This window comes from Chrysochloris asiatica, unplaced genomic scaffold (genome assembly GCF_000296735.1).
Source record: "Chrysochloris asiatica unplaced genomic scaffold, ChrAsi1.0 scaffold00009, whole genome shotgun sequence".
Lineage (NCBI taxonomy): Eukaryota > Metazoa > Chordata > Mammalia > Afrosoricida > Chrysochloridae > Chrysochloris > Chrysochloris asiatica.
The window spans coordinates 8,199,276-8,210,820 of NW_006408527.1; the positions used below are offsets into that span (position 1 = coordinate 8,199,276).

The 11,545-nt window shown below is 38.2% G+C and overlaps 1 protein-coding gene across 3 annotated transcripts in view; it reads right to left on the minus strand.

The window, feature by feature from the left end:
• RCOR3 (REST corepressor 3) overlaps positions 1–11,545 on the minus strand; it is a 77,862-nt gene that overhangs the window by 48,507 nt on the left and 17,810 nt on the right. For all 3 annotated transcript variants that reach the window (XM_006834033.1, XM_006834034.1, XM_006834035.1), the window contains exons 4-7: positions 7,608–7,660; positions 5,219–5,380; positions 3,802–3,926; positions 2,991–3,069 (exon numbers count right to left, since the gene is read on the minus strand). In XM_006834033.1, the coding sequence (XP_006834096.1) occupies positions 2,991–3,069; positions 3,802–3,926; positions 5,219–5,380; positions 7,608–7,660 (419 nt within the window). The remainder of the gene's footprint in view (positions 1–2,990; positions 3,070–3,801; positions 3,927–5,218; positions 5,381–7,607; positions 7,661–11,545) is intronic.

Here is an 11,545-nt window from a genome sequence, read left to right on the forward strand (position 1 = left end):
TGTTTTTTTGAATCTTGGTTTCCCTTGCATTATAATATAGAGTAGACACTGGAGGGGGAGAGAAAGGAATAGTCAGAAACATCACATTAGAAGGCTTGTAAGTGCATCTTCTGCCTTTAACTGGTTGGAATACCTAAAACAGGGCTACAGCGTACCGGGTGAACGAGGCTTTCTGTGGAGCCCTTCCAATACATAAAACTATAGGTAGAAACCAGAACCACATCCAGATCACCAGAGATGAGAAATCCCCACTTGAAGGGACTAGCTGAGGAGCCTGGAATGGTGAGAAGAACAAAAGACACATCTCGAATGGAAGACCTACAGGAAAAATATGACACAATGGAGAGAGATGGACTGCTACTATGGGAACAAACGGGTCGCTCCCCTAGGAGACACTGGGGCAGTCGGTCGGGTCCCACCAATGTAGGCTCCTCCCCAAAACTGAGACTCTGTGGAAATGCACGCTCGGATTGGTAAACACATGCATCACCGTTGGGGAGAAATGGGGTAAAGGCAGCAATGAAGCGGCGAGCTAAGCCTCACAATATTCAGAGGGCTTCTCTGGACCCAGTTGGCGACCTAGTTGGCAAGCAGTGGGAGGAGACCCGAGGACTCCTGGGCTCAGAGTCTGTGACGTGGCCATGGAGGACTCAAGTGGAGAATGGAGCTGCCAGCTGATGAGAACAGAGGGCATGTGCACAAGAACACCCACACTTGCAGATGACACCCATGTGACCGGGACTGGATGACTGGATGATCAGAGCTCAACCAGGAGAAGAAAGAGGGGGAGGGGGAAAGAAGATTGAGCTGATCCAAGCTGATAAACTTGACCTATGCATACGAATGCAGTGACACAAAAGAGGCGATAAATCCTTACAGCAAGAAATATTCCCACCCCCTCCACACAGAGAAGAGAGGGGCAACTTGGACACTGGATATCCAAATGGGGAGGGAGGGACTACAAAGGCAAGAAATAACTGGCTTACAAGCTTTCAAGAGGGAACCTAGAGCTAGGGGGCATGGAGGAAGGCAGAATCACCAGTGAGTACTATCCAATTTGTCTAGGTGGAGCTGATGAAATGAAATACAGATGGGTAACTGTATGATACTGTAGTGAATAATGGTTATCAAGATGGATTGTGCGTGTTGGAAATGCAAGGGTAGGTGTTTTGTAGCAAAGAAGAGAGCGATTATTTCTCCAGTCTAGGAGCAGAGGTCTCTGGGACCACCAACGGATAAGAGCCGAGAACTGGACCCCACCCAGAGAACCGGGGATGCTTGAAATGGAGATAGAGATGATGACATGGAGGGATGAAGTAGCTGGGGACTTTGGATCCAGAGAGGGAAAGGAACTGTGGGCCGAAGAATGAGGGGTAGGGAGGAGGGTAGAGCACAGACTAATAGGATATGCCCTTTGGTCGGAAGACGATGCATGGAGGGGATTGGAACCATGGCAATGTAATGATATACGATGGAATGAATATGGAACTGAGGTTCTTTCATGTAAATTATCATATAATTCACAATAAAACATTAAAAAAAAAAAAAAGAAATCAAACGACGCATTGCATTAGGCAAATCTGCTGCACAAGACCTTTTTAAAGTATTGAAGAGCAAAGATGTCAGCTTGAGGACTAAGGTGTGCCTGATCCAAGCCATGGTATTTTCAATAATTTCATATACATGCAAAAGCTGGACAGTGAATATGGAAGACCACAGAAGAACTGATGCTTTTGAGTTATGGTGTTGGAGGAGACTATTGAAAGTGCCATGGGCTGCCTAAAGAACCAACAGATCTGTGTTGGAAGAAGTGCAGCCAGAGTGCTCCTTGGAGGCTAAGATGGCCAAACTTCGTCTCTCATATTTCAGGCATATTGTCAGGAGGGACCAGCTGCTGGAGATGGATATCATGTTTGGTAAGGTGGAGGGTCAGAGAAAAAGAGGAAGACCCCCCCAATGAGATGGATTGGCCAAATGGCAGCATCAATGGGCTCAAGCGTGGCAACAATTGTGAGATTGGCCCAGGACCGGACAGTGTTTTGTTCTGTTGTGCATAGGGTTACTATGAGTTGGTACTGACTTGCGGGCACCTAACAACAACAACAATCTGCCTGTTATTTTATGTAGAGAAGAAAGTGAAGTTAGCTGCTAAGTTTTATGTGGGGTAGAGGTTCTGGTAGGCAATGTACAGAATTTCAAATTTCACCACTGTCAATATACCCCAGTAGCCAGTATACTAATCAAAACCAAGTGAACAAACCCATTGCTGTTGAGTCAATTCCTACTCATAGTGACCCTATAGTGTTGAGCAGAACTGCCCCAGAGACTACAAATCTTCACAGACTGCCACATCTTTCTTCCATGGAGTGGCTGATGGGTTCCAATAGCTGACCTTTTGGTTAGCAGCCAAGTGTGTTACAACAGTGCCACCAGGGCTCCTGTAGGTACACCACTAATGTCTGATCTGCTAAAACATGGAGTGGACAAAATGTTTCCAAGAAAAACCCTCATCTAAGGGTGGCTGTGTATGTTTTCTATGCATGAAAGACCATTGCCTGTGGCAGGGCTTTTACACTTCTGAGTGGATAAAGTAACCAACATCACTTAGACCACTTGCTAACTGGGGTCCTAGATAGCGCCTAGTTCCAAAAACTTCGAGCTAGCATAGAACATATACCACCCTCTTAAACTATTATATGGAGTCCTTGAGTAGTATAAATGGTTAACATGCTCAGTGGCCAATGTTTGGAGAAGCGTCAGAAGAAAGGCCTGGTGAACTACTTTGAAAGCATCAGTCATTGAAAACCCTATAGGGCACAGTTCTACTCTGATACATACGGGGTTCACCATGAGTCAGAGTTAAATGGATAGCAACTGGTTTTCTCTAAACTATTATATATTAAAAAAAGTTTCTTTCAATAAGAAGTACTATTCATTCTTCGTGAGTGGATTTGTAGAACAATTACAAGTACTCTAATGGTTATCATTACCTCTTTTTTGGCTTCTTTTTTAGGATCATAATCACTATCATTTCCATCCATTGGGTGTGTTTCCTCCACATCATCATCACTAGGAAGAAATAAAGATTAGAAAAAAACTTAATTCCCTCCTTTTAATTCTGTTCGATTGTTATTATCTAACTTCAATATACCTTAATAATTTAAAAATATTTTTCAATATAACAACAGCTGCCTTTCGGAAGATGAACTTGTAATTTAGATTTTGTAGTGTTTAGATAATATTCAACCTTTTGGGCATATAGAATCATTTAGCAAACATCTCTAGCTAAGAAAGAGAGAGAGACAGACTCAGTTGGAAAAGGGCTTACAAAATATTATTGGGCAAGAGAACACGAACATATTTTAGTTCTCTGGCTGGAGGATAAAGACAGACAAAACCCAGTAAACAAAATGATTTTATGCTATTAGAAAGGTTCAGCTACAATAATGAGGACTTCCAGATATTTAGGCAATGGTGGAAGGAGGATCTTTCAAAGAATGTATTCTAAATATATGTATTAACTATATCAATACTAAAAGGAAACATTTGTGATTACTGCTAAACACAGCTCAAACACAATTCAGATGGGATGTTTACTGGTTATGATTAACATCTAAAGAGTTCAATAGAGTTCTTACTATTAAGGTTTCTGACCACTCAGCTCTTCCTGTCAGAGTAGAAACAGAATGTAAGGATATAAGTATTTACAACATAATGTGATAATTTTTTCTGCCTTAGGAGATAAAAGCAACTCAATGCAGAGTCCCCAACAATGCAATTATATAAAGGCATTCAACATACCTGTCACCCTGATTATGTCTATTAGCTAGTTTACGAGCCTGGCGATCCATCAAACTTGTCCTAGACCGAGTTTTTTTCCATGAATAGTAATATTTTACAAGGCTTGCAATTGTCTTATCTGGAAGCTTAAAAAACAAACAATAACAACAACAACAAAAACACATGTTAAACTAGCTATACAGCACATTAAAGCATGCATGAAAAGATGCTTATAAGTACTTTTATTAGTTATAGAGCTAAATAGTGCTGTTACTGTCATCATGCCCTGTCATACGTATGTCACTGACATTTCTGAAAGAATATTCCTATTTGTTCCTGGAGGGGAAGTGATCACAACCTAACAGTCAGAATAGCTCCAGAAGTCCCCCGGCACAATCATGTTAGTATTCAGTATTTGTTTTCTTTACAAAGTGACTGAAGTTTTCCCGCTCTGTAAATCAAGAATTCTTTAAATTGAGAAGATTTTAAATTAAAATTCATATACTATAAACGTGACCATTTTGAAGTGTACCATTCATTGGTTTTTAGTATGCTATGTTGTAACCATGGTTTGTAATTCTAGCCCATTTTCATCACTCCAAAAAGAAAGCCTGTACCCATTACCAAGTTCTCTCCATTTCTCCTACCCCCATCTCTTGGTAACCACTTTGTATTTCTATGGTTTTATCTATTATGAAGATGTCAATAAATGGAATCATATATGTGACCATATATGTGACCTTCTTTTACTTAAACTCTTTTCAAGAAGAGCACTCAACTCTTTAACAGTAAATTTTGGGTATTAATATGACTAATGACCATGCATTGATCTGTCTGTCATACTGGTGAACAAGGCTGTGCACTCCTTGTTAAAAATTTACTCTTTGATTATGTAAAACATCTAGACATATTTGAAAACCCTGTCTAAATTCCATCCACTCAGGTTAAAATAGTTTATTGCACAATTTCTCAGGTTTATATTATCTTGACACAAAATGAAAATGTAAGCATCAGAAATATATACAGCTTTTCTTCTTAAAAACAAAGAAACAGCAGCACCTGCACAATACTGAAATAATGACATTTTTAAAAATGGGCTTTCATAGCCAAAAGTGTATTTTAGAAAACAAAGTTCTAAAGATAAAAAATGAAACATTTCAAAATTAAAGTTACGATTCTTCCTCTGGCCCCTGGAACTGCAAATATATTTAATAACTATTATACACACATTAAAGTAAAAATAAATAGTTATTGTGAAATAGCATATAATATCATGCATTTCAGTGGTTGTAGAAAATAGGATTGTATGCAAATACACCTATTTCAAAACATTTTAAAACAAATAACGTTGGAAAACTGTTGTATATTTAATAATTAATACTTAAAAGCACAAGATGTCATTCAAGTATAAATCACAATAAGACCAAAATTACCATACCATTTGCTGAATCCTGTGAAAGCTCTTCCCATGAAAACTAAAGGCTTGTTCAAATAGGACTTTATCTTCCACTGTCCACTCATCCGGAAAGGGAGTGAAATTAGGGAGATCAGCAAGGGACTTCTCAATGTTATGTTTATGCCAGAACAACATGCCAAGTGCCTTTGAAGAGAAATCATTCCCCTTTGGTTTTAATGGGCTTATGTTTCATCACACTTAAGAAAGTTCAATACAAATTAGATTAAAATGTTAAGCCTGCAAGTTCAACTGAAAATACACTCACAGTTTGGGGCTTTTAATCAAGGGTGCACAGGTAGGAGAGCTCATTTAGTGATTTCTTTTAAATCAGGGCCTCAGAACAGTGACTGTTCTTACATACCATATTTGCTGCAGAATCTAGGAAAAACAGTGAGCTGAGGAGAGTGACTACTGTAAATACTAAAGCAGATTTGTAGGCTCATATCAAGACTTTCACCCATATTATCCATTTGTCAAAGTATGAAAAAATATTATAACAGGAAAATATCCAGGAATCAATACTTGAGTGAAGCCTGAAACCAAAAGTGCTCAGTAAAGGGGGAATTCAATAGAGAGATATTGAAATTTTAACTTTCGGACATATATTATGGATGAAACACTAGAAGAAAGAGTATCTCAACTATGACTTTAACAAATTAATATTTTTCAGAGCTTTTTATATATACCTAGATTAGTCAAGTCACATCAACAACTGAAATGACTTACTTAATCACCAAGTCATTGGAAAGCCTGAAATGGACAACTTCCAACAATTCCATAAATTTCCTCTCTATTATAAAACAGTAGGTCTTTATTATGAGTATCTGTAGGACAAGCACTGGACTGGTAACCACAAAGTTGGCAGTTCACACCCACAGGTGAAACCCACCAGTCACTCTTGGGTTGCTGAGTCGGAACTGACTCAAGGTCACACAATGACAACAACACTTTTATTAAAAGGTATTAAATATTACTTAGAAGATAAATATACTTTTTAAAACGAGACACAACTTCCTAAGTAGTGATCTGGGAAGTTAGTTTCTGAAACATATGGGCAGTTGCATTTTAAAGGAATAATTTTCTTAAACATGTCTTAAACAGAAAGTCAAGGCTTAAAAACAAAATATACAATTAAGGACTAACAAATCCACACCAAAAGATGAATGCCATTTGGAAAAAAATGCCGCAGTGTCACATATGTGATGTTACCCTGTGAAATCATTCTGATGATGTAAGTTACACACACCTTCCCTACTCTATAAAAACCAATAGAATGACTTTATGATGAACTCTGATGAAGACTGGCACACTTAGTTGAAATCAGATTTAGGAAGTTTTATTCCCTTTCTCCATGTTCCCCACACCCTTATGACTAGAAATAATGAACTAGATACATGGTCTTTTTACGTCATCTAACAGAGAAGGAAAGAAAAAACAAAAACAAAACACAACCTCTTGAGGGAGTGATTAACTTTGCAGTCTAGGAGCAGAGGTCCCTGGGACCATCAAGGGAGAAGAGTGGAGAGTGGGATCCTACCCAGAGAAGCAGTGATGCCTGAGATGGAGGTAGAGATGATGAAGTGGAGAGATGGAGCAGTTGGGGACTTTAGACCCAGAGAAGGAGAGGGGCTGTGTGCTGACGACCGGGGAGCCGGCTTGTAGTGTATACCCTTTAGTTGGTTGATGATACATGGAGGGGATTGTAACCATGGCAATGAAACGAAATACGATAGGATGAATGAAAAACTAATGTTCTCCCATGTAAACTACCACATAATTCACAATAAAACATTAAAAAAAAAAAAAGAAAAAAAACAAAACACCTCATGAATTATTTCATTTAAACTTTTGAAAAAGTCTTAAATATTTCTTTAAATGACAAGTTTAACTTTTAGACCTCTTCATATAAAATGTCAAAGAAAATTACCTACGTTTGTAAACTTAAAAAAAAAAAAAGATTTAAAATTCTATTCATGTAACTTCTTTCTCATTTTGGAGTATCTGCTAGAGTAATCCTGAAGGCTTTCACATACTTTCAGAACTCAAAGCAGAATAAGAAACATAGGTGTTGCAAAACAAGTGCTCACCTTTGAGATGAGTAAAATGCAACAATTCCTAATACTGAAAAGGTCAGGCTTTGTTAGATTCTTTGTGGTATCTATAGAGTTGGGTTCAAGCTTACCAGCTGCTTCTTGAAAACCCTATACAGGGTCACTGTGGGTCGGAAATGACTTGACGGCACTTAACAGCAAACAACGTAAAGTTGGTTGAATGTATGTGTATGTACTTTCTTTGGCCAGAAACTATCATTAGATGTTCTTTGCATCTGGTAAATACTGAGGCAAAGCGTTAATGCTATTTCTGTACATACCTGCTCCACATTGTAGCCATGTTTTTCCTTTGCAATTGCAATATACTCATCCACTGTAACAAAATAATGACATACAATTATTCTCATTTTTCCAGGTTTACTCTTTATAATATAGCAAAGTAAAATAATTCAGAGTCCAGGTATTAAAAAAGAAAGAAAGAAAGAAAAAAAGCCAAAGTCATCTTTCAAGAAATCTTATAATAGGAGACTTTTACAGTATCAAAAGCTCACTGAATTAAAATTTTACTTAGTATCGCTTACTTCTATGATCATACATGTATTCAATTCAATGGCATTATATTAGAATTATAATGCAAAACAATTATAATTATATTTATATTATAATTTATATAACATAAATTATGTTTTTATTATAATCATAATATAAAACAATTATAATTGTTTTACATGCAAAAAAAGACCAATGTGTTGGAAGTCAAGAAAACCTAATTACAGTAAAATAAATCTAATTATAACAATATGTTAAGACAAGTTTTTGATTTTCAGTTCCATTATTTATATGAGGAGACTTAATTGTTTAACATCCTCTCTCATATTTAGAGGTGACCCAAAGCCTTTACCATTTCATTTCTGACTGCTGCATAAAGGATGGCTTTATCTGCAGTTGTCACCTATACATAATGATGACATATTGAAGTATGCTTCAGTATCCCTAATGGGGTACGTCCCTAATGGAGTTCAAATTGCTAACCTTTCAATTAGTAGCTGAGTGTTTTAGCCACTGTGCCACCAGTGGTGAAAGCACTCAGCTACTAACTGAAAAGTCGGTGATTTTGAGCTCCCAGGCATTCGAATGGAGATAGATGTGGTAGTTTATTTCCATAAAGATTTGTAGTCTTGGAAATCCCATGGGGCAGTTGTACTCTATTCTATATGGTCGCTATAAGTCAGAATCAACTCAGTGGTAGGGAATTTGGTTTTTGATTTTCAGCATCCCTGTAATTTTTTCCAGCTCTTCCTGTGTGCTTGCTATACAAAACGTATTTGAGTAGAGGTGGGGCTTGATGGCAGATAGGGTAGAGGTGCTGTGAAGTTTGCCATCAGCAATACCACAGAATACCAGGCGAAGCAGGTTCAGGGCAGAGCTCCAAAACTCTGAACCACATAGGTAGGATTTTTTGAAAAGTATGAAGGCTTGTAGCTGGTGGAACTTGTACCGGAAGTAAGAAATAGCATACTTTTGACTCTGCCGGGCTCAGTGGCCCAGAGCCAACAACTTGGGTGAGACCAAACGGCAAGACCAAACGGGAACAGGCCATGGAATAACGCTGTGGGAACCTTGGAGCAAAGGTAGACAATACACTTTGTTGGTTTTGCTTTGTTCTGATTTTCTGTTTTTTTGTTTTTGTTTTTGTTTTTTTGTATCTGTTCATTGGGCCCCCTACTGGAGACTCATTACGCACCTCCATTCTGGTGAGTAAAGGAGGTGCCTGAGCGAGTGTACATCCCCCAACCCCACCACTGGAGGGTTCTTCTGCCACACATGCACACATACTCTTGGCCATGAACTGTTTTTTAATAGGGAAAAGGCCAGAACAAGGGGTGTGGAGAGGGAAAGAGGGTTTAAAAACAAAACAGGCCGAACATTAAGTTACATCCTGAGGTATAGCATAACAACCAACTGTGGCATCTTGAAATTTACCAGATGGTCTTGAAGACAAAACGCTGGAAGAGGACATTAAAGTCATACTCATATTAGGATACAGATATCCCCCCATTCCCTTCTCTCCCTCCTCTGCAATGTTAGACTACAGTATCCAATCTAGTTTTGTTGTTGTTGTTTTTGGTGGGTTTTTTTTCTGTTTCTTTTTTTTGCTGTTGCTGTTTTATGCTCCCCCTTTTACCTTTGGGGGATGCTTTCTCTCCCTATATTACCTAAGAAAAGGCAGAAACTGCTGCCTTATAGTCAAGCTATAATCACACTCTATAAAACATCAAAATCCAGGCAAGAACCAATACCAACTGCCATATACCAGGAAGGCAGACAACACCTGTGAAAGTTACTCTGAGTTAAGCAATAAGAAGAGTGAAAATGAAGCCCACATCCTGACCACATCTCCCTGGAAGCAATCAGAAAACATACAAAATACCAAAACACACACTCGATCAAATATTAAGGCCACAGATAAACACTAAACATGTTCAAGAAGCAAAAGCAGATGACCATATCAGCACATGTCCAGAAACAAGATAAAATTTCTGAGACAAATAACCTAGAGGTAGACCTGGACTCCATTCTGGAAAGAGGGCATACCTTGGAAATGCCTGAAGAGGAATTCAGAAAAATGAATATAAAATGTTTCAAAACATTTACAATGGACTGGATAAAAATAAGGGGGAAAAGTTACGAAAGCGCTACAGGAACAATCAAATAATACAGCACCTAAGGAAGAGGTCCAAACAATCAATAACAGAATATCAGAAACAGACAATACACTGAAAGAGCAAAGGAGTAGAATAGAAGAGATGGAAGGCAAAACTAGTGAGCTGGAAGACAAATATCTCAACAACTCTAAGATAGAAGAACAAACAGAAAAAAGTATAAAAAAACCTGAAGAAGGTCTAAGATTCATATTGGTCAACATTAAGAGGAATAACTTAAGAATTATGAGCATCCAGAACAGGAAGAACCACACAAGTCCACAGAGGAAACAGTTGAAGAACTGCTGGAAGAAAATTTCCCTAACATCCTGAAAAGTGAAAAGATAAACAGTAAAGAAGCTCAACGAACCCCAAGAAGGATAGAACCCAAAAGAAAATCACCGAGACATGTCATAATCCAGCTCGCTAAAATCAAAGATAAGGACAAAATGCTGAAAGCAGCTAGGGAAAAGAGAAGTGTTACATATAAAGGCAAGCAACTCAGATTAAGCTCGGATCTCTCAGCAGAAACCATGCAAGCAAGAAGGCAATGGGGAGACATAGATAAAACCCTGAGAGAAAAAAAACTGTCAACCAAGAACCCTTTATCCAGCAAAGCTATCAATAAATTCAATGGTGTAATCAAAACATTCCAGGATAAACCGAAGCTAAGGGATTTTGCCAAAGCCAACCCTGCGCTACAAAACATCCTAAAGGGAGTTCTGTGGACTGAGAACCAAAAAGAACAGACAACAACCAGAGATTGACATACGTGGCAGCACCTCCCAGAACTAAATTGACATAAGGAAGAGCCAAGAACAGAACAAAACTATAAGAACAACCTCAGAGAATCTGGGAGGTGAGTCTAAGATCAAAACAATTACAATGTAGAAGAAGACAAACATGTAGGAACAGAGATCCAGATGGTGAGAACGTCAGGTAGATTACAGCACAAAACAGACTGTACTAAATGGAGGGAAAAATGAATGGACTCTACGATATCCTCAAAGAAAATTAACACTTCACAACATACCAAGAAAATGAAAATCCAAGAAGAACATGGAAACATTAAAACTATGAGGAAACTCTCAAGAAAGTACACAAAAAGTATGAACTCAGCAAAGGAAGGCACACAGAACAAAGAGAGCAGCAACACCACACACACACACAAAAAACATAATGGCAGCAATTAATCAATACATATCAATAATAACACTGAATGCAAACAGATTAAATGCACCAGTTTAGAGATGGAGGGTGGCAGAATGGATAAGAAACAACAAGATCCTTCAATATGCTGTCTGCAAGAGACACATCTTACACACAGAGACAAAAACAGATAAAGAGTCAAAGGATGGAATAAAATATACCAAGCTAATTGCAATGAACATTTACTGATGAAGATCAAAGAGCACAGCATTCGGTATGGATTACATCTCAATGTCAAGAAAACAAAAGTCCTCACCACTGGACCAATAAACAACATTCTTAGTAATGGAGAAAAGATTGAAGTTGCCAAGGACTTCATTCTTCTTGGATCAACTATCAACACTCAC